General features: G+C 40.7%; 3 protein-coding genes across 5 annotated transcripts in view; all 3 read right to left on the reverse strand.

The window, feature by feature from the left end:
• The window catches only part of LOC127429940 (uncharacterized), a 97,806-nt gene extending 85,650 nt beyond the window's left edge, over positions 1 to 12,156 (reverse strand). For 2 of the 3 annotated variants that reach the window (XM_051679323.1, XM_051679321.1), the window contains exon 1: positions 5,161 to 12,156. In XM_051679323.1, the coding sequence (XP_051535283.1) occupies positions 6,706 to 7,725 (1,020 nt within the window). In that variant the 5' untranslated portion in view covers positions 7,726 to 12,156 and the 3' untranslated portion in view covers positions 5,161 to 6,705. Of the gene's footprint in view, positions 1 to 4,141 lie in introns of all 3 variants that reach the window. The other variant, XM_051679322.1, reaches the window with a different exon arrangement.
• Positions 1 to 24,186, reverse strand: part of LOC127429918 (NACHT, LRR and PYD domains-containing protein 3-like) — a 77,067-nt gene that overhangs the window by 41,051 nt on the left and 11,830 nt on the right.
• Positions 227 to 16,332, reverse strand: LOC127429934 (NACHT, LRR and PYD domains-containing protein 12-like). Its single transcript, XM_051679309.1, has 7 exons — positions 16,197 to 16,332; positions 15,521 to 15,694; positions 14,837 to 15,010; positions 14,268 to 14,441; positions 12,163 to 12,336; positions 3,910 to 3,956; positions 227 to 1,505 (listed from the first exon to the last, which is right to left on the reverse strand). The coding sequence occupies exons 2-7, from the start codon at positions 15,691 to 15,693 to the stop codon at positions 958 to 960; spliced, it is 1,290 nt and encodes a 429-aa protein (XP_051535269.1). The 5' UTR covers position 15,694; positions 16,197 to 16,332; the 3' UTR covers positions 227 to 957.

Raw genomic sequence — 24,186 nt, forward strand, 5'->3', positions numbered from 1 at the left:
AGTAAGTTGCTTTGGATAAAAGCGTCTGCCAAATGCATAAATGTAAACACAATGTCAAGATTGCTGAAATATTTGCAGGGAAAATGTTTCTCAGGTCAAAGTGCTCATGGTGTACAGACGTCACTGCACTTGGACATACTGTATATTTACGTATATGAAAGTTTAGTAATTCGTTCTTATTTACACGAGTATCGAGAAAGTCATTACACCTGAAAACTGTGACTCAAGTGTTTTCTGTGTTTTTTGATGTTGTAGGGCTTTCCAAATGAATGAATTTTGTCAAGTGAACTTCAACAGATATCTATACTGAATGTGAAGGGTGCAGTGAACACGAGACGTTGAATTGGCACACTGCGGTCACTATATGGTCACATGACCTTCTGTAATATCCACATCCTGATATTAAACACTTCTGTCTTAGTAAGAACTACAGAATTCCCAACTGTCTTATTCAGTCCAAGATATGATAGACATCCTGTTAATAGGAAATAAATCCATCTGAATAATGTTTAATTTTTTTTAATTTAATTTTCTTTTTATTTATCACACATTATACATTTGCACATATACAGTGAAATTCTTCTTTTTCACATATCCCAGCTAGGCTGGGGTCAGAGTGCAGGGTCAGCCATGATACAGCGCCCCTGGAGCAGATAGGGTCAAGGGCCTTGCTCAAGGGCCCAACAGTGGCATCTTGGCAGTGCTGGGGCTTGAACCCCCAACCTTCTGATCAGTAACCCAGAGCCTTAACCGCTGAGCTACCACTGCCCCTGTTTATGATATTAAGATGTGTGATACAAATCATTCAGACACACGACAAACTAAATACACGAGGAACTATGTTACAGATGTGATTAAATAGAGTTTGAGTGAGTTAACATGATCATATTTCTATAAGTCAGATGTGTGTGTGTTTGTGAGTGTGTGTGTGTGTGTGTGTGTGATCTCTGTTGTTTCTCACACAGACGGCTCTTTAATGTGACACAGAGACACTGAGGAATCATTATAAACTTTAAATCCAGCATAGAGCGGTTCAGTGAATGTGGTGTTGAATGTGTGTAAGTGTGTGAGTGTGTGTGTGTTAGAGACGCTGTAGAAGGACAGAGTGCCGGACGACCAGTCCAGATACACTCCTATTCTCTTAGAGCGGACTGAAGGGACTCGTATGTCAGTTCTGCTTTTATTGTGTCTGACAGTCAATCTGTCATCAGTGCAGTGCAGACTCCAGGAGTTTTTATTATATCCAAACAGACAGTCATCACTCTGTCCTTTCCTCTTGATTCCTTTATATGTCACTGAAATATCAGCTCTCCCGTTCCATTCAGCCTCCAAGTAACAGCGTCCAGTCAGACTCTCTCCACACAGAACCTGAGGACGCTCATCAAATCTCTCTGAATGATCAGGATATGACTGACACTCTTTCACACGTGTCACCTTTCTGTTCTCCTCAGACAGAGAGAGATTAGGGTGTGCTGTATTTGGATCCAGTGTGAGATCACAGAAATCTGAACACAAGAACAGACATTAGAGGAGACAACATTTAAATGTGTGTAAGTGTGTGTGTGTGTGTGTGTGTGCGTGCAAGCGTGTGTGTGTGTGTGTGTGTGTGTGTGTGTATGAGTGAGTGTGAGTGTGTGTGTGTGTGTCTCTGGGCGGGTTTAAGTGGTTTATGAGGACTTTTTTAGGTTATAAACTGGTAATTACAAGTGTATTATGCTATAAATGTGGTTTATGAGGACATTTCTAGTGTCCCCATAATTCAAATCACTTAAAAAACATACTAAATGATGTTTTATTGAAAATGTAAAAATGCAGAAAGTTTTTTGTGAGGGTTAGGTTTAGGGGTAGGGTTAGGGTTAGGGGATAGAATCTATAGTTTATACAGTATAAAAATCATTATGTCTATGGAGAGTCCTCATAATGATAGCTGCACCGACATGTGTGTGTGTGTGTGTGTGAGGGTTAGGTTTAGGGGTAGGGTTAGGGTTAGGGGATAGAATCTATAGTTTGTACAGTATAAAAATAATTATGTCTATGGAGAGTCCTCATAATGATAGCTGCACCGACATGTGTGTGTGTGTGTGTGTAAGTGTGAGTGTGTGTAAGTGTGAGCGTGTGTATGTATGTGTGTGTGTGTGTGTGTGTGTGTATATATATATGTATGTGTGTGTGAGAGTGGGTGTGTGTATGTGTATCAGAGATGCCAAGTTCTGAAAGTGGAAAATAGTAGCACTTGCCGTAAAAAATAGTAGCACCTGACCAGTAAAAAGGTTACCTGGTGAGCGCAGCGAGGCGATATTTTTTTTTTCATGATCAGGTGCTGCTACGTGCTCACCTAAGGAAGAATCAGTTCTGGACTGAAATATTCAACCTCCAAACTTTATCATAAATAACTAACAAAATAACATCTCAAGAACGATTTAACAATTTGTATTTATTTTGAATTATTTGCATTTCACTTGATATTTGTATTCTGAACTACAAGTACTTTGGATTTCAATTTAATTAAATGTCTGTTGTATGGAAAAGTATTTGAAATGCAATGGAGTATACCAAATGCATTTCAAATACTCTTCCATACAACAGACATTAATCTATTGCACTGGTATACACAAACATTGGTACAATTTGAAACAGCAACTGGAAGACTGTGCTCAACAATAAAGTTTGCAAAAAGTGTCTCTGCCTTTATCACTGCATTATCTTCGCCTGTACTCACTACATATTCATGCATAGATTTATGATTTCCAATAGATACTGCAACTTGTTGATGTTTTTTTGTACCTACATGAATGATGCAATAGTGACGTCCACCGTGTTTCACTGAGAAGTCTGTCTGGCAATATTCACAGTAGGCATGCGTGTCAGAGATTTGACTTGTTTTAATAAAAGGCCATTCTGTAGTGTATTCCTATCTAAATTTTTGGCAGGATAGTCGACTTCTTTTAGATGGAATTTTTTTTTATATCTGGCTGGTGATGAAACCTGAACGACTGTATAAGGGAACATTTGTGCGGCAGTTCCTCTAGGACCCCCTACACCGGTTGCTAAGCAACCCGGCTCACCGCTACTAGTACGTTAGGTAAAATGCCAGTAAAATATATTATTAAGAATAATATGTATATATAAATAGACAGGAAAACACACACATGGTTGCCTGTTGAAACAATGGTTGTATGTATATTTATAGGCTATACGTATATATTTTTATATATATATAAATATTTTAATTTTATTTTTATTTGTTTTCCAGAGTATCAAACCCTTCGTCATAACACCGTATTTTACCCTCCAAAATAGTAGCTGCTACGGCAAAATCGTAGCACTTGGCATCCCTGGTGTATGTGTCATTGTGTGAGTGTGAATGTGTGTGTGTGTATGTGTCAGTGTGTGTGTGAGTGTGTGTATGTGTATGTAAGTGAGTGTAAGTGTGTGCACTCTGACCCCAGCCTAGCTGGGATATGTGAAAAAGAAAATTTCACTGTATATGTGCAAATGTATAATGTGTGATGAATAAAGAAAATAAAAAAAAAAAAAATTAAAGTGAGTGTGTATGTGAGTGTAAGTGTGTGTGTGTGAGTGTGTATGTGAGAGTGTAAGTGTATGTATGTGTGAGAATGTAAGCGTGTGTATGTGTCAGTGTGTGTGTGAGTGTGTGTGAATGTGAGTGTGTGTGTGTGTGTGTGTGTGTGTGTGTGTAAGTGTGTGTGAGTGTGAGATTGAAAGTGTGTGTAAGCGTGTGTGTGTGTGTGTGAGTGTATGTGTCAGTGTGTGTGTGTGAATGTGAGTGTAAGTGTGTGTGTGTGTGTGAGTGTGTAAGTGTATGTGTGAGTATGTAAGCATGTGTGTGTAAGTGTGCGAGTGTGTGTGTGTGTGTGTGAATGTGTGTAAGTGTGTGTGTGTACATACATTTTTGTGGTCCAGGTGTAATTCTGATCTTTTCTCCAAGATTCACACTATAAAACACAAACACACAAAACACAAGCATGATGTCACATCGATGAAACATTTATTTTCTGTGAGGAATAATTGATGATGGACCGTTAAATTAGTGAGTGGCCGTTACTTCTCGAGAGTGATTAATTTTCAATAATTCAATGGGACGGAGTCAATTAATCTGATTATACAACGGTTACAACACCTTAAGACATCTTTCAGGGTTTTATCTAGAGATGCACCAATCAGATACCTGGAACGGTATCAGCTCCAATATTGACATTTTTACCTGGATCAGGTATCAGTCCGATGAACCTGATCCAAATCCAATACCACATGTTTGTCATGGTTGCTAACGTCGAGTAAAAAAATGACAGAAAAGAACCATAAAAGCACCATTAAAGGAATATTCCGGGTTGAATACAAGTTAAACTCATTTGTGGCATAATGCTGATAAACACAAAAAATTATTTAGACACGTCCCTCCTTTTCTTAAAATAAAAATCTAAAATCTGTTACAGTAAGACAATAACAGGCGCATCATCAGCATCACTGAAACTACTCGAGTAAATCATGATGGTAACAGTGATGTACATCCCTTACAACTGGAAGAATCTTCAGAGAAATGAACAGAATGACTGAAGAGAGTATTTGACCGAAACGCTGTAAACAAATAAAGATTTGTAAGCTATAGGACAGTAGGTGTTTTCCACACAATTGTTGAACTTGTACCTGAACTAAAATCAGTTCCTTGTAGAACTAAACCTGTTCCAGCAGTATTCCAACATTGTTTTTCCACCAGGGACACAGAAAGCAGGAACTTTATTTAAATAAGCGGTGACGCAAGTATGTGACACTGTTGTAAAGGCGACGCCTGAACTTAATGCGACACTCGCTTCAAAACAAAAACAATGGATGACTCTGTGAAAGATTTTGTGTCAGTTTTTTGTCATCCTGTTTTGTTGTGCAAAACTTCTTGTGGACAAGACAAGTATTGCAAAAAAGTAAGAAAAACACGCAAAGGACTTTTTATATTATCCTAAATTAATTTTAATATCTGTGGAAAGCACTCTCGCTCTCACGTATATTCTTACACACTTACACACATACATACGCACACATAGACACTATTGATGAACTTACAGAGCCTTCATGTCAACGCACCCCAGTGACTCAATTAAGCAGTTCAGCAATTAAAAAGGTCTATGGCAACAAAATGAACACAATCTATCTACTAATTACACGATAAACGTAAATGATGTTTTGCTCCTTTATTCTCTTGTAGTATTGTTTCATTTATTTTCAATCTAGTTTAATGTTGTGGTCAGCAAAGCTTAACTTGACGAGACAATCTGATATTATTTGTGGTTTCTGGTCGACGCTTCAAACTAATGCTGCATTGTTTTCTTCTCCATAATGGGCTACTTGCACAACTGCTTCCGCGTTCTAAGTAGTGCGGCTCAGGCGTTTCTGGTTACAGCGTTCAGCGTGCCTACGTGCAGAGATTTATCCATGGGAAGGCAGATTATTTCTTTTTTTTTTTAGGGCAGTCAGTTGATTAAATGAATAAATCATATTTCTGGTGCTAACATGATGTCTCAATTTTATAATTTGCTTAAATTTGCCTCTAAATATATTTTTTCATTTCCAAATGTAGCTAAACTCAGCTCCAGAATAATAAATCAAACATGTATAACCTGCAGCAGTCTGGCCATCTCATTAACACGTTTCATTCATTGATGATATTTCATACCAGTTGAGATTCAATGATAAATTCCACCATACAAGATTGCAAATGACTTTTCTTTGGATACATGTCCCAGATGTATTTATTTATAAATACATTAGCTGTTATCTTACTCTGAACATGCTTTAAAAACTCTCTGATGAAGCAGTTGTATTATCAAACTAAATAAATAAATAAATAACTGCGCTAAAATACTGAATTATTAACCACACTCCATATATTTAATCTATTTCAAACATTATAACTCATTACCTTTAGCAGCTCTTATGGATTTGCATTTCAACATTTATTGATATACAGTACTTTTCAGTGAAAAAGTGACACAAAATAAGGATTAAAACATACATTTATTAAAAACAGGTTGATGCATGCGTTCATCGCATCTTTGTCCTTCCTTACACATGGATCATGGCAGTGACTGAAACACGTATTTGTTTCATTCAAACAGGTTTGCAGGTTCACCACCTGGTCCCTAAAGGGGTGGTGGGAACCTTGGGCACATAGCCCGGTCAGGGTCTCAGGATCATGTGAGAGTAACCTGGACTGAACTCCAGGCACGTTTCGCTGACAGAGAACGCTTGCAGGTCACCTACCCTCTTCATGGAAGTGAGCACTGTCAGGAGGGCAGTCTTCAAGGAGAGTGCCTAAAGCTCGGCTGACTGCAAAGGCTCAAAGGGGGCTCTCTGTAGACCCTGAAGAACTACAGAGGTCCGATGAGGGAACGAGGCACAGACTGGAGGGATTCAGCCTCCTGGCGCCTCTTAGGAACCTGATGATCAGGTCATGCTTCCCTAAGGACTTACCGTCGACTGCGTCGTGGTGTGCTGCTATGGCAGCAATGTACACCTTCAAGGTTCAAGGGGACAGCCTCCCTTCCAACCTCTCCTGCAGGAAGGAAAGCACTGATCTGACTGCACATCTCTGGGGGTCTTCCCGACAGGAAGAACACCACATAGCGAACAGACGCCACTTCAAGGCATACAGGCGCCTCGTAGAGGGGGCCCTAGCCTGAGTGATTGTGTCTACCACCACAGGTGGTCTTCCCCGTCCCGTCCAGAGACCAGACATGGAGATTCCAGAGGTCTGGGCGTGGGTGCCAGATGGTGCCCCGTCCCTGAGAAAGAAGGTCCTTCCTCAGGGGAATTCGCCAGGGGGGAGCTGTCACGAGAAGCGTGAGGTCCGAGCACCACATCTGGGCGGGCCAGAAGGGTGCTACCAGGACGACCTGCTCCGCTTCCTCCCTGACCTTGCACAGGGTCTGTGCAAGCAGGCTCACTGGGGGAAACGCATATTTGCGCATGCCAGGGGGCCAGCTGTGTGCCAGCGCGTCTATGCCGAGGGGGACCTCGGTCAGGGCGTACCAGTGCGGGCAGTGGGGAGGATTCTTGGGAGGCGAACAGGTGCACCTGTGCCTGTCGAATCGACTCCAAATCAGCTGGACCACCTGAGGGTGGAGTCTCCACTCTCCCCTGAGGGTAACCTGTCGTGACAGCGCATCCGCTGTAGTGTTGAGATTGCCCGGGATGTGAGTGGCTTGAAGTGACTTGAAGTGCTGCTGACTCCAGGAGGAGACTGCGGATGAGTTGTGACATACAACGAGAGCGCAAACTGCCTTGGCGGTTGACATATGCTACTGTTGTCGTGTTATCTGTCTGAACTAACACGTGCTTGCCCTGGATCAACGGCCAAAATCTCGTCAGGGCGAGCAGAATTGCCAACAACTCGAGGCAGTTGATGTGCCAATGCAATCGCGGACCCGTCAAGAGGCCGGCAGCTGTGTGCCCATTGCAAACAGCACCCCAGCCCGTTTTGGAGGCATCTGTCGTGACCATGACACGCCTGGGGACCAGTTCTAGAGGAACGCCTGCCCGTAGAAATGAGAGGTCGGTCCAAGGGCTGAAAAGACGGTGAAAGACCGGCGTGATGACCACGCGACATGTCCCGTGGCACCATGCCCATCTCGGGACTTGAGTCTGGAGCCAGTGCTGAAGCAGCCTCATATGCATCAACCCGAGCGGGGTGGCCACCGCCAAGGATGCCATATGCCCCAGGAGCCTCTGAAAAAGTTTCAGTGGAACCGCTGTTTTCTGTTTGAACGCCTTCAAACAGGCCAGCACCGACTGGGCACGCTCGTTCGTAAGGCGCACCGTCAAGGAGACTGAGTCCAACTCCAAACCGAGAAAAGAGATGCTCTGAACAGAGAGGAGCTTGCTCTTTTCCTAGTTGACCCGAAGCCCTAGTCGGCTGAGGTGTGAGAGCACCAGGTCCCTGTGTGGGCACAACATGTCTCGAGAATGAGCTAGGATTAGCCAGTCGTCGAGATAGTTGAGAACGCGAATGCCCACTTCCCTTAATGGGGCAAGGGCAGCCTCTGCGACCTTCATAAAGACGCAAGGAGACGGGGACTTTGTACTGATACACCTGATTCTTGGACGCAAACTGCAGGAAGGGTCTGTGTCGAGGAAGGATCGAGACGTGGAAGTACGCATCCTTCAGGTCTACCGCCGAACCAATCTTGATGCCGGGCGCTCGCCAGAATGTGTTTTTGCGTCAGCATCTTGAATGGGAGTCTGTGTAAAGCCTAGTTCAGAACTCACAGGTCCAAGATTGGCCTCAACCCACCACCTTTTTTCGGTACGATGAAGTAGGGGCTGAAAAACCCCTTCTTCATCTCGGCTGGAGGGACAGGTTCTATCGCGCCCTTCCGTAGGAGGGTAGCGATCTCCGCGCAAGGTAGCAGCGTTTTCGTCTTTCACCAAGGTGAAGTGGACACCGCTGAACCTGGGCGGATGCCCGGCGAAGTGAATCGCGCAGCCGAGTTGGACGGTCCGGACCAGCCCTCACGACGGATTGGAAAGCGCAAGCCATGCGTCCAAGTTCTGCGCAAGGGGGACCAAAGGGACAACGTTATCGGACGTACCGGCAGGTGGGGCCTCGCAGCAGGGCAGAGCTCGAGGTGCCACACCACGTCGTGGCCGTGCTGAGTCTAACGACATCGAAGCACTTACCTGGCTCCTTGTGACCACCCCCGGAACAGCCTGGGACGGGGGAGGAAGAGGCCTGTCCTCGTGACCCGTGGAGACTGTCACATCGGGGGCAGATCTGTGCCACAGCTGGGAGCTCAGGGGCGGGAGACCACCGCTGGAGCGCCAAACCTGCCAAATAGAGTGGTGGACAGTGGTCCTGATGACGGCCGTGCACACCGGATACGTGACCCAGAGAACAAGGAAACCGCTCTTGCTGAGCTCTTGAGTACTGCAGCCACTTGGGCATGCAGTGCAATTAAATGCAAAAGGTAACAAAAAGATGGAGATCTGCTTACCAGCTCCAGATCAGCGGGTTTCGTTGTCCCTGGGTCACCCGTCTCAAGGGCGCTTTGAAGCCTTTCACGGGTTCTGGGCGGCCGCGAGACGGGTGGCATCTGCTTCCTGCAGTGGGCTCCACGCCAGGGCCGGGCCGAAGGGGCAGGCTGCGGCGGAGCCGGTGCAGTCACCGCAGGGGGACGCCCTTGGCGATGAGTAGACGGGGTGTGGAATCTTGAGCCGCGCCGGGGCAGGATATGCCGGCTAGCATCCCTCTACTGCTCTACCATCGAAAACTGCAGGGCAAAGTCCTCGACGGTGTCGCCAAATAGGCCCGCCTGGGAAATGGGGGCAGCAAGGAATTGTGTCTTGTCGGCCTTCTCGACCAGGTTGAGCCAAAGGTGGCGCTCCTAGACCACTAGTGTGGCCATCGTCCGCCCGAGAGACTGCGCCGTGACCTCCGTCGCTCGGAGAGCGAGGTCGGTCACCGAGCGCAGTTCCTGCATCAATCCCAGGGCGGAACTACCATCGTGCAGTTCCTTTAGCGCCTTGGCGGACTTGCAGGAGAGCCATGGCATGCAGGGCGGAGGTGGCTTGTCCAGCGGCACCGTAGGCTTTGGCCGTCAGAGACGATGTAAACCTACAGGCCTTGGACGGGGGCTTTGGGCACCCGCGCCAGGTGGCGGCGCTCTGCGGGCATAGGTGCACCGCGAGCGCCTTTATCCACCGGGGGACTGCCGAATAGCCCTTGGCCGCCCCACCATCGAGGGTAGTGAGGGCGGGAAGCTGAAAAGATCGGGACCGGGCAGTAAAAAGTGCCTCCCGCGTCCTTGTCAGCTCTTCATGCACTTCCGGGAAGAAAGGAACGGGGGCAGGGCGTGGCTTTGAGTGGCGCCGCGAGCCCAGGAACCAATCACCGAGCCGCAAAGGTTCAGGGAAGAGCAGTGAGTTCCACTCTAGCCGACGCTCACGGCTGCCCGGGAAAGCATGTCGTCATCTCCGCGTCAGCCTGTGACTGGGCAATCGACCCCGAGGGGAGGAGCCCAGCTGAGGCTTCCGACTGGACGAGCCCGCTCTCCGATGCTGCGCTCGAGAGCTCATCACTTTCGCTGGCTTCGAATAAGAGGTCGAACTCGCCATGAGACGAGCCGGCGGACTCATCCGGAAGCCCAATTGGGGCAGACGAGCGTGCTGGGGAATGGGAGGTCCGCGGGGGGATACCCGGCGGAGGCGGTCCCATTGGGGTCCCCAAATCAGACCCCTTAATTTGTAATTTTTGTTCTATTATTTTATTAAATAATTACTTAAGAACTTGAAACCATTCATCCATAATTAACATATTAGTTAATGTTATTATTAGTTGCGGTATTAAAGCTGGTATTGAGAATCATCAAATTTTACTAAAGATTACTGAAATTTTGGTATTGTGATAATGTATAGTTTTTATTGTACATGGTAGATCTTGCTGCAATAACATGATGAAAAAGTAGATCTCATTCCATAGAACTATGAGCATCCCTGCTGTAAATGATGGTGATGGAGGCTTTCCTTTATTTGACTATCATACATAACCTAAGTGCAGTTTACATTTCAAGTTCAAGGAAATCCACTGTTAAAAAGGCAAGTATTTTTTAAAAGTTGTTAAATAATCGTGATCTCAATATTGACCAAAATAATCGTGATTATGATTTTTGCCATAATCGAGCAGCCCTAGTTAGAGGGCATTCATTTTTCAGAGAAAATCAACAACAACATCTTACCACGACTTTTTCGCCCCATGTCAAGCAATTATGCTGGAAAAACAATATGAAATGTATGAAGCAGTTGGGAAGCTGGGAAATAAACTATACTTTAAAGAAGTAAATGTAAGCATCAAAGAAACGTTTTTAAATGAAAACAAAAAACTACCTTTATGTTATTTTTAAGGTAAATTTTACTCAATTAGTAGTTATATTTATATTTAATTTCACAAATATCAAAATGTAGTCATGACAGTTTGCCTGAAAGAACACAAACATTCGGATGTCTTATGCACCATATAACTGTGGTCGGGAGCAGGTGTATATTTTGTTCATACCAATTAACATTTTGAAAATACGAAAAATTCTTTGAAAACTTATGTCAGAACTGTTTTACGAATGATTTACTCAAAAGTTTGTTCTGCTCGTGTTTCATGAATGAGATCTGGTGAGTTTGATATTATTACAATAAAAACAACATGTATCGGATCTGTACTGGCCGATACCAACAGTTCAGGTGTCAGAACCAAAAGAGAAAAATGGTATTGGTGCATTCCTATTTTTACCTCAAGAAATGTTCTGGTTTTTGTCCCTTAAACACTTGAGCGTTGAACTACTTGTGCCACAGATCCATCTACTAGTAACAGACCCATGCGCTGCTTTTAAGTATTTATTAAATTTCAACTTCTTATTGAAGTAACAAGGTATTGTGTACTTAAGTGAAAGAGAGAGACAGAGAGATAGAGAGAGAGAGAGAGAGAGACAGAGAGAGCGCGCTTGGGTGTGTGTGATTACCAGTCTTTGGATAAAAGTGTCAGCCAAATGCACAAATGACATGTAAATGTTTGCTGCGGTTCTCATCTGCAGTAATGTCACTTCAAATCACCAAGTCAAAGTCTACACTTCTCAGTAGCAGGGTGGTACTGTTGCCATAGAGCTTTTAAATTGCTGAACTGCTTAATTGAGTCACGGGGGTGCGTTGACATGAAGGTTCTGCAAGTTCATCAGTAGTGTCTATGTGTGCGTATGTATGTGTGTAAGAATATACGTGAGAGCGAGGATGCTTTCCACAGACATTAAAATTAATTTAGGTAATATAAAAATTGTTTGTTATCCATATCATCTGATCTACAGTATTCAGCCATTGAATTTATTTTATTTGGTTATTTTGCAGTGTTTACTAAAATAATCTGGTGTCATTTAATTTAAGTCATTTAAACCATAATGCGGTCAAGACCTGGAACTACTTCATAACCATGTGTTTACTGAAAAATCATTGCACACTTTAGAATGTCTGTCAACCAGTCAGAATCAAACGTTCAACAGACCCCTGGTATAATTCCAAATAAATTACACACCCTCTGAAACACACACACACTCACACACACAAACATACACACACAAACACACACAGGATGATTTGTAGGGCTCAACATACTTGAGTTTTTCCAGTGTGCATTGTGGATCACTGAGTCTCTCAGTGAGCAGTTTGACTCCTGATTCTCCTGGGTGATTGTAGCTCAGATCCAGCTCTTTCAGGTGTGAAGGGTTTGAAATCAGAGCTGAAGCAACATAACAACAGCCGACTTCTGTCACCATACAGCCAGATAATCTACAAACACACACACACACATCAACAGTCAAGACACATATATGGAGACTTAAATTAGCAACATGGACTCGAGTCACATTTCAAGACTTAAATCCACAAACAGACCCCGTGAAGCTTTCTTTTAAACACTGACCTTATTGAGATCATCATGGAACAATGTTTGTTTTCTTTTTACATGTATGATCAAGCTAATGCTGTAACAAATGACTGATCAAATCGATATCAATAAAAATCGAGTCACTAGTGTGACGCTGTCTTAAAGGAATAGTTCACCCAAAAAATATAATCCTCTCATCATTTACTCATGCTTACATCATCTCAAACTTGTATGACTTTATTTCTTCTGTGGAACACAAAGATATTTTGATGTAGATGTGAATATTTCAATTCAATGCAAGTCAATGGGGTCCAACACTTTATATCTCCAATAAGGAAATAAAGGCATCATTACACTTAAAGCTCGATTACACTTTCTAGCTCTATGTGCATGCATCAAGCACACACACACTACAGTTCAAAAGTTTGGGGTCACTTGCCTGAAAAGTTTTTTCATGATCTCAAAAACCTTTTGATCTGAAGGCATATGCTTAAATGTTTGAAATTAGTTTTGTAGACAAAAATATAATTGTGCCAACATTTTAATTTATTTAATGACAAAACTAAAATTGTATTTAACATTTTTTTTTTTTTTAATGGATGACTTGAACCGAATAATTAAGAAAAGCACCCACTAAGTGCCCAGCATATAGATGGGAACTCCTTCAATACTGTTTAAAAAGCATCCCAGGGTGATACCTCAAGAAGTTGGTTGAGAAAATGCCAAGAGTACATTTCTGCAAAATCTAGGCAAAGGGTGGCCACTTTGAAGATGCTAAAATATAACATAGTTTTGATTTAATTAGAATTTTTTTTAGTCACAACATAATTTCCATATTTCCATTTCTATTATTCCATAATTGTGATGACTTTACTATTATTCTAAAATGTGAAAAAATAAAAAACAATTCAATCATGATCATGCCTAGAGACTGCAATGGTAAGATGTACAGTGAAAAAGGAAAATCGATCATATCTCTTCAGAAGACATGGATTAAGTCGTATGGATTACCTTTTATGCTGCTTTTATATCCATTTTGGAGCTTGAAAGTCTTGGAACCCCTTGACTTCTATTGTATCACATCTTTATAAAATACAGTGTCATGTTTTCACTCTGAAAGACGCAGCACATGTATTTATTTAATTAGATCGTATTCTTCTGAACTTTGATAATCACATTAGGTCATATCACGATTCCTGTCTTTCCACCCCCAAATTTAAGACCTCTTTAAATACAAATTAAGACATTTGTTGTATCATTTAAGATATTTAAGACTTTTTATGACCTTCAATTTTGGAAAAATGAATAAGACATTTTAAGACTTTTTAAGGATCCGTAAGAACCCTGGAGGAAACGCTTATGATGCTTAAACACTCTGCTGATGTCTTAATTGATTTGTAGTCACACAAATTTTAATCAAGGATAATTAAAATATTTTTGATCAATCACAACAAATAAACCGTATTCACAGTGTTGCCATATTACATTTTTTGACATGAATGAAAACGAGGCTCTGAGGGACAGACTTACAGTCTGTTCAATGGCATGCACTGTATAAAGCTCTTATATCACATCTAATGTTCACAACAACAATTCAAACTGTACAACCCATTGAAGAGACTGTCTGTCGCTAACAGCCTCATTTTCATTTCTGTCAAAAATTAAAGATGTAAATAACATCCACAACAGATTTTTTTTCTCTGCATGTCAGTTTGCTATTATTAGATTGTAGTCATCCTTAAACATTTAGCATGACAACTACTGCATTCTGGGGTTATTGTAGTGTAGTTGGGGGCTGTTATTTCATACAAATCAGTTAAACCGCCTTAAATACCTCAGTATCTCAAGTTGACAGTTTGTACTCTTCAGTCCATCAGAGATCATCTTCACTCCTGAATCCTGCAGGTCATTGTTACTCAGGTCCAGCTCTCTCAGAGGAGAGTTTGATGATTGTAGAACCAATGCCAGACTTTCACAACACTGATCAGTGAGATTACAGGTGGACAATCTAACCAGGAAAACCAAAATTATTATAAAAAAATTTACTGATCAAAATACAGTTTTGATTATGATTTTATCTACAGTAAGTGAACATAATCGGCACAAAACATAATTGTAAAATGAATGATTGTTCCCACACAGGTTTCCCAAATACTTCTACTGCCATGCCATCCTTCTGCCATTGATCAGACAAACAGTTAGCCACGCCCCAAACTCACAACATGGGTTGAGTCAGATGTTAAAATGTCAGAATGCTCCAACAAACACACCAGTGTTTTGAAAGTGTCACAAATTCACAGTGTGACTCTTCAGGAAGTCAAACTACCAACGGTTTAGTTATAGTTGACACTGCACATTAAACTGGGATATGAGAAAGTATTTTAAATTTAAAGAAACACAAACCTCAGTATCTCTAGTTTACAGTTTGTATTCTTCAGTGCATCAGAGATCAGCTTCACTCCTGAATCCTGCAGGTCATTGATACTCAGGTCCAGTTCTCTCAGAGGAGAGTTTGATGATTGTAGAACTGACGCCAGACTTTCACAACACTGATCAGTGAGATTACAGGTGGACAATCTAACCAGGATAATGAAAAACAAAATAATTATATAAACATTTTCTACTGATAAAAATACAGTTTTCATTTTGGAACATAATCAATACGAGAAACAACTGGTTTTCTAAAACAAACAAAAAAGATAGATGACTGCCGTACATCTTCATAAACATATGCATTTAACTTTTTTGCATTGTTGCAACACTAGCGGCATGAAACAGAATTGCAAAAATAATGATTGTTCCCAAACACTCCTACTGCCTTGCCACCCTTCTGCCATTGGTCAAAAAACTGTTAGTCCCACCCTAAACTCACACCAAAAACTGAGCCAAAAGTTAAAATGTATGAGTGTTCCAAAAAACACACCAGTGTTTTCAAAGTGTCAAAAACTCACAATGTTTTCACTCTTCAGGAAGTCAAACTACCAATGGCTTAATTATAGTTGACACTACACATTAAATTGGGATATGAGAAAGTATTCTTTAACATTGAAAAATGACACGCACTTGTAGAGTATCTGAAACACAAACCTCAGTATCTCTAGTTTACAGTTTGTATTCTTCAGTGCATCAGAGATCAGCTTCACTCCTGAATCCTGCAGGTCATTGTTACTCAGGTCCAGTTCTCTCAGAGGAGAGTTTGATGATTGTAGAGCAGATGACACAATTTCACAGTGCTGAACCGTCAGATTACAGCCGGACATACTGAAAAACAGGAAGCATGTACAGCAATCAAATAAAGATGAGCAACTTACTTATGGTCATGACAATTCCACATTTTGTAAACAATACTTAAAGGGGTCATGTCATGAGGGATCCAATTTTCCTTGATATTCTGACATATAAGAAATCTTTCTACTATAAATACATGCTGTAAATTTCAGAACTCAAAACTTAGTCCCCAAATCAATAAAAGCATTTATTGAAACCAAGCTGCAAAAACGACTCGTTCTCTTATTAAGCGACTACCCAACATCACAAGGGGGCCCATTTATCATGACCGCCTCTACAGCGAAAAAACAACTATGCCTACTTTATGTCATTGCAGCATTGTCCCCACCCACTTGCGTTCCGTTCGTTCACAGAGAGAGAGAGTAGGACACACAGGCCTAGTGTGGCCAACTATTCCTGAACACCAAAGGGGACCCATCTGGACTATTTTGAATAATTTTTAGACATAAACAGACCAGTGTTTCCCATTAATTACCTAGAATGTGGTGGTCCAATTTGTCCTGCCACAGTTGCCAACGTTGTGTTTTGTGCCGTTGCATCGGCAAAGCATCTCTCACTCCCAGTCAGTCAGCCCCAAGCGGGACAAGTGGATATTTGAAGAGGCAAGTGAAAGAGAATTTTACTTACTCGACCAGACAAACAGACATCACTTAAGCCTATTACGATGGACTTCAGAGGATGAACTGATGCCAACTCCAACCATAAGACATGGGGTACATCATATGCCATTGCCTGAACCTTGGACTTAGGACAGACCACACAGAAATTACCGGCCGGTTGAACTGTGATGCACCTCACTGATCTCTGCCTGCATCACCTCGGTCTAATGATGGACTACACTCTTATAATGGAATACATAGACTATCAATTAATTGCCAACAAATCCCTTCATCAGCCAACTAACAAAGGACAATGCATCTATGTGAACTTCTGCAGTTAATCCAGGATGAACTTCAAAGACTGCTTGTGAACTAGTCATGATATGATTCAAGCTTTTGCATATGTCCCGCCCTTATGTTTTGAAGAGCGTCAACTAATTTACCTCAGCTGCTGAAGTGTGGTGAAGAGATTGCCTACATCGCGCTGGCTCTGTGATTTCCTTGACAACCAAAGCCATTCATGCACGCTCAATGTCAGGTGGCTTTAAATATTAGACTATAACAGCCATATACAGTTGCCAGATTTCCATCTTCACGAAACCGCGAGTGAAAGCTAATTCTGACAGGCAATTTATGCATTGGACCCGGAAAACACATCTTGAAACTGAACTGTCCACTCAACAACCAGACTAGAAACCCTAGTTATAAAACTGATTTTGATCTAAAATAGTAAGTGAAAGCTCAGATTTCATCCAAAAATAAATTATCTAGCAATTGAAAACCTACTAACTGAGTTCTGGGAACTCAAACAGTTAGACTCGAGTCTGTAACTGAACATGCGCCACTGGGACCCATGATAAGAAAACTGTGTATGTCCAAGTTCACTAACAAAAATCCAATTAAAATATCAAACAATTCACTAACATACAAATACTTTACTAACATTATCAGTGGACCTCAGGGAAGATAATAAAATTATAAAATAGAGCATTTCATGACCCCTTTAAAACTTCATTTATTCATTTACCAGACACTTTTATCCAAAGTAAAATAAAATTCTTCTTTATGTCAGCTGCCATGACTTTGTGTTAGCCACAAACCCAAGAACCTACCGTAGATCACAACTTCTGTCAAATGTAATTATAGTGATTAAATATTAGATGTTAACACTCACAGAGCTTTTCTGCAGTTCCTCACAGCTGGTACGAGTCTCTGTCGACCATTTCTTGAATTTATTTTGTATTTGTTGAGGTCTAACTCATCCAGCACCTCCTCCGACATCAGGATCATGTTGGCCAAAGTTGAACATTGTGCAAGAGAAAGATTAATGTCTGTTTCAGATTTTAAAAAGGACTGCATTTCTTTAACAACAGAATTATCTTTCATTTCAATCAAGCAGTGTGAGAGATTCATCCATCTTTCAGGATTGATGTTTTGTTTTTGACCTCGTTTGAGGTTTTGGATTATTTTCTTCATGATCTCTGGATTGTTCTCTGTGTGTTTCAGTAGATCCTGTAAGAGTCTCTGATTGGACTCCAGTGAGATGCCATGAAGGAATCGAAGGAAAAGATCCAGATGTCCAGTTTTACTCTTCAGGGCTTCATTCACTACTCCCTTCAGAAACACATCCAGAGGAACATCCTCACATCGAGTTCTGTGCTCTCCTCTCAGAAACATTTTCAGAACCTCACAGTTCTTGTGTGAATAGCAGAAAAACACATAAAGTGCTGCAAAAAACTCCTGAAAGCTCAGATGAATGAAGCTGTAGACTTTCCTCTGATAAATCACAGATTCCTGCTTAAAGATTTCAGTGCAGATCCCAGAATACACGGAGGCATCAGTGACGTCTATGCCGCTCTCAATCAGGTCCTCCTCATAGAACATGACATTGCCCTTCATCAGCTGTTTGAAAGCCAGTTCAGCAAGTTTCACAATCACTTTCTCTGGATCTCTCTCTTCATACTTCTCATTCCTCATTTTGATCTGAATGAGCAGGAAGTGGATGTACATTTCAGTCAGAGTTTGAGGGATTTCTGCACTGTCCTCTTGTTTCAGGATGTTTTGAAGCACAGTGGATGAGATCCAACAGAAGACTGGTATGTGGCACATGATGTGGAGGCTTCTTGCTCTTCTAATGTGTGAGATGATTCTGCTGGCTTGATGCTCATCATTGATTCTCTTCCTGAAATATTCCTCCTTCTGAGGGTCATTGAATCCCTGGATTTCGGTCACACGGTTGATGTATTCTGAGGGGATCTGATTGGCTGCTGCTGGTCTGGAGGTGATCCAGATGAGAGCAGAGGGAAGCAGATCTCCTTTGATGAGGTTTGACATCAACACACCCACTGATGAAGTCTCAATCACATCAGAAACTTTCTCAATGTTTGAAAACTTCAGTGGAATTCTGCTTTCATCCAGACCATCAAAGATGAACACAACTTTACACTCATTATAAATCTTTGAGAACAGATCATGAAGTTCAGGATGAACGTAAAGCAAATTATTAAGATGAGGTTGAAACTCAAGCAGATATTTAAAATCAGGATGAAAGTCAAGCCGATTATAGAGTTCAGGATGAAAGTCCAGCAGAAGTTTGTGAAGACTGTACTGGTGATCTTTAATCAAGTTCAGCTCTCGAAATGGAAGCACAAACATGAAATCTACATCTTGATTGGCTTTTCCCTCGGCCCAGTCCACAATGAACTTCTGCACAGACACTGTTTTTCCAATTCCAGCGATGCCTTTAGTGAGAACAGTCTTGATGTCTTCTCTTCTCTTCTTCTCACATCCTGGTTCAGTTAAAGGTTTAAAGATGTCATTACAGTAGATTGGAGTGTCTTGGAGTGTCCTGTAACTTTTCTCCATCTGTAAAACCTCATGTTCTTCATTCACTCCTTCACTCTCTCCCTCGATGATGTAGAGCTGTGTGTAAATCCTGTTCAGGAGGGTTTGATTCTCTTGTAGTTTGATTCCCTCAAATAAACTCTCATACTTGTTCTTCATGATGGTTTTGTGAGTGTCTTTGAGTCTCTGTAGGACATCATCCACTGCTTCTGTCCAATCGGACGTCCAAGATCTGATCCGATCAGCTCTCTCCACACTGCAGAGGAATTAAGAAGAACAGAGGAACTAAGAAAATTGAGACACTCAAAGTTTCATTCAGAATTTGCATTTCATTCTTACACATTATTTTTCATGTAATAAATTGTGCTTGATTAACCTGTTAAATCAGCAGCCCTAATTATTATTGATCTTATTCAACCTCGCCCCTTTTCAGCGCTCCGCTCTTCCGTGTTTCTCTTCCAACTTCCAGTTTGTACTGAAGCTACTGAGAAAAGTCTCTTTTTTTTAATGAGGGATCATGAAAATTGCATTTTATTTTGATTTATTACTGCCCTGAAGAAGCTTTTTGACATAACAGATCCTCACATACTGTATATTCCACAAGACAAAATAGTAACTGAATTTACACACATGATCCTGTTGGATTTTAATATGGTGTGTTGCTTTGTCAATGATCAGTGACTGTTTGTGTAATAATTGTTCTTGAGTCATGAGTTCACGTGTTGCACGAAGAAATGGATCGGCTTCTTTCAGCTCGTTGTTGAAAACTCATTTTTTATTGGTGCATTTCTACTTGTGCTGACTGACAGGACGACAAAGAGTGTGCACCAAGAGCATGAAGTCATTTCTATGGTAAAATACATTTCAGCAGATTTGCAGGAAGACTGAAAGAATGAAAGTATCGTCAAATCAACATGTGACACATCAAAATTGCTTCTCTGCAAACGATACCAAAGAAATAGCGAGAAGGAAAATGAGTACATTAAATGTACAGTATTTCCTCTTAAGACTTTTGGTTTTCTTTTACAAGAAAGGCATTTATTTCTTCAATGTCCTCTGTAGGGGACGCCGGGACTTACTGGCTGACAACACAGGTGAATAGGATGAAGAAAAAAAAATAACCGTATTTCTATGAAATATTCTTATGAATTGAGATTTCTGTTCCAGAGTGCTGACAAACACTCATAATAAATAATCGAACACAGATTAAATGCAGGCACTGTTAATTCATATGTATACAGGAGTGCAATACACCATATATTTCATATTTAACATTTGTCATTAAAGCAGTGTTGCAGTTTTGCATAACTACTATCAAATAAATGTAGTATGGAGAGATTTGTAATTACTTTGTGTTGTCTCTTGGAGTTTAATGAGCACAGAGAGATATCAGTATGTCCAGAGCGTGAATATAGGATCTTTTGGATTTAGAAATGAAGCACTCTTGTTTTAAAATCTCCCCTGTAAATCCACTTCACCAACTAATTACACTTTGACATCGACAGCACAGATATCCATGAATGCATCCACAACACTAGAAGATGCAGGATATCATTTTCAAGATGGTTGTGCACTAGTTTCTCTGAAGCAAGGTTATTAATTCAGTCTTCTTTCTCTAACACTGGATATGGTCTTACCCGATCAATGGTTTAGCATTTATTATGTCTCACAGCGTGTGGATGATACATTTAAAAATAAGAATCATTTAGACTGTTTTTAGTCCTGTATGCTGTTTATGTTCTTACATTTCAGTATTTTGTCCTCAATACTGTATAGTGTCTCACCTGTTCACTGCGTCAGTAATGAGATCCCAGGTATCAAAGCAGTCACTTTGAAAGAAGGGTGAATGTTCTCTGTGGATGACACATATTAAACAAAAATTAATTTAGATTTTCTGTTTTGGGTATCTGCAGGTATCAGCACCTCCAATTTAAAGGTGCAGTATGTAGGATTCAGAAAACCTTGTTATTAGTGACACCTGTGGCCGTTAATTGAACTGCAGCCAGCTACCTGTTGCTTGTGCTCGTGCACACACTCCATAGGGACACGAGCGAGCGAGCGAGCATCGGCCAAAACAATGACGTAACGTACAAAGAGACTGAACGTGATTCACCGGCATCATGCTGACAGATGAGGTAGCATAATTAAAATTACACAGTTATGATTGTTTTACTACAAACTTTGAGACTAAACTAAAACTACTTATCAGCTAACATAGCATACTGATACACACATACAGCTACATACTACCCAACTATACCAGACAGTTTACTGTTGCACTGCACTGTTATGTTGCACTATTGTATGTTTTGTATGTCATATGTTGTACTACGATCAAGAAACCAGCGTATTTGCTTAAATTTACCCTGTATACCTGACTTTTATTATAAAGAGAAAATCAGTGAAATTATTTTAAAGTTACGAAGCAAGGTAGCTTGCAATTCATCAGCGTTAGCAGGCAAGATCAAGTTAGCTAAAATTACACAGATCAATCCTTATTGATCTGGCACTATATATCATATGCTTTGCATTATGTAAGCTTACCTGTCCAATAAGAAGAACGCCAATTCAGGGTCGGTTTTGATCCTCAAAACCGAACGAATGTCCCTCCAGGAATCAAATGCCCTGCCGATGTTCACTCTAGTTTTCGCTCGACCATGACCACATTCCCACTTAACCAGACGAGATTCAGTAGATAAATAATTTTTTTTTTTTTTGGCTTACTCTGAGTTTGTGTAGGAGTCGTTGTTGTGCTGGGAGCCGGGCGTTTGCTGGATTCCATCTCTAAGATAACGTTACCTAGTGTTGCAGTTTGTTGTTGCTGTTGAATAGTGGAAGAGAAGCACTGAGGCAAGGCTCTCGGGAGCGTGCATAAACATCACATCCTTTGGATTTTCCCGGCAAAGCCGACCCACTCCCTTCGCATGAAAATTAGTCTACAGGCTTTAATAGGCAACTTAGGAAGTCCGGTAAGGGCTCATTTTTTAAGTTGCGTTACAAGTCGTTCACACATTGGCAAAAAAAAAGCGAATATTACATGAAAATTCTTACATACTGCACCTTTAAGTAAGAAATAATTGACGATGCACCGCTGAATTATTGAGGTGGTAATGAGGCCACGACATGAAGCAGAGTTTGTATTATTTTTTAATAATTCAACGGTCCGTCGTCAATTATTCTGCTTATACCATGGTTATCACACCATAAGACATCCTTCAGGGTTTTATTTCAAGAAATTTTCTAGTTTTTGTCCCTAAAACGCTCGTGAGTGGAACTACTTTCTTCCGCCATTATTCAGTGTCTTGCTTTGATACAGCTCAAACCTGTGTTGCTCGTTTGAAAACGTCACTTTAGAACTAGCAACGGAGGATGCTACTTACTGGAGAACCAACTGGAGTTGCAAAGTAGTGCGTGTGTGCGTGTGTGTGTGTAAGCAAGAGAGAATCTCAGAAACTGAGGGAGATCTTGTGTGCATTTCCCTTTGTTTGCTGCAGCTCTCGTCAGAAGTAACATCGCTTCAAATCACTAAGATGCAAGTTTAAGCACATGTCTCAGTTGCAGCATGATAGGGTCACCGTTCTTGTATATAGCTTTTCCGTTGTAAACCTTAACAACTGTTTACAACTAGGGATGCACATTCTCAGTGGTTTACATTTAATTAGATATCATGAGAGTAAATAATGAGAGAATTTTCATTTTGGGTGAACTATCCCTTTAAGGGTTTTACACTACACATGATCTCCCTTACTAAAATACTGTTTATTTGTTTGAATGTTTGATATTAGTAATCAAACCAGCCATGTTTGCTTTTTCATACATTCTCTACAAAGAAGAGTTTAAGAACCTAATGAATTGTTTATTTTTACTTTATGAAAAGTTATAATAATAATACTGGTCAACAACAAATAAGACTTGAATGTGTTATATTGTCAAATTTAGCATTATGGTAAGGTTGATTTTATACAAAGATGAGTGTTTTTTTACTTCGATCAAGTTCCAAATAAAAGAGAAAAAGTAGTTTTCATTTATTAAGTTTTAATTTACTAAGTGGATTATCTGATAATAGGTCTTTCAATATTGGTTATTTACAGTATTATTTGATGGGTCATGTGATCTCAAAATGGCAGCCCCCATTAGGAGACCCTCTCCATGTACAATAAAACAGCTTTTATAAAGTTACAAATTTGAATAATTTGAGATTATTGTAAAATTTTGGATGTTTTAGAATAGGGTTAGTTACTATATTTACTATAATATTATGGTTACAACTATAAACATTTATAAAAACCAACATATTATTGCATAATGTGCATATTTACTAAAACTTACATATGCAGTTAAATAGACAAATTCATGTTCAACTGACAAGCAATACGACTTCATTACATTTTCAAGAACATTAATCTCATTTGCATCGTTTGTACATTTGTAACACACACAAACACACAAATCTACAGACAAGGGGCCTCATTTATAAAATGTACAAACGATTTCTAATGAATTATGAAATGATTTATAAAGACTGAAACTGACGTGAAAATGAATATGTGTATATCAACTGACAACATATTTTTGTGCTTATGGTCCGCTGTGCCAGTGTGCGCTGACGTATTTTTTATTTTACTGATGCAAATATGAAGTGAGTGACTGAATGAATTTATTATTAAATGAGCGAGCATGTTTACATGAACAAGAATATTCCGATATGAGTCAGCATGTAGTCATATTCAGACTATGTATGTGTAATGTACATGCTTTATTTTTGATATCCGTTGTAACATTATATTTATTTTAAAACAATAGTTAGTTCCAGTCCTCGAATCTGATTGGACGAGAGATGTTCCATGAGAATTGATGTCTCAGAACATCAGCACTCTGATGCGTCTGTTTGAATCACTCCGCTTGTGTTTGTGGTATTCTAAACTAAAGTGTAAGAGCAGCCTTTTCATTTATCCCTGTGACATTAAAGGAATATTCCAGGTTCAATACAAGTTAAGTTCAATCTACAGCAATTGTGGCATA

This window comes from Myxocyprinus asiaticus, chromosome 39, assembly GCF_019703515.2.
Source record: "Myxocyprinus asiaticus isolate MX2 ecotype Aquarium Trade chromosome 39, UBuf_Myxa_2, whole genome shotgun sequence".
NCBI lineage: Eukaryota > Metazoa > Chordata > Actinopteri > Cypriniformes > Catostomidae > Myxocyprinus > Myxocyprinus asiaticus.

Coding starts and splice junctions, on each gene's coding strand:
- LOC127429934 (XM_051679309.1), bottom strand. CDS start 15,693: ATGTCCGGCTGTAATCTGACGGTTCAGCACTGTGAAATTGTGTCATCT. Junction 14,442..14,836: donor TGTAAACTAGAGATACTGAG/GTTTGTGTTTCT, acceptor TTTCCTGGTTAG/ATTGTCCACCTGTAATCTCA. Junction 1,506..3,909: donor TACACCTGGACCACAAAAAT/GTATGTACACAC, acceptor TCTTGTGTTCAG/ATTTCTGTGATCTCACACTG.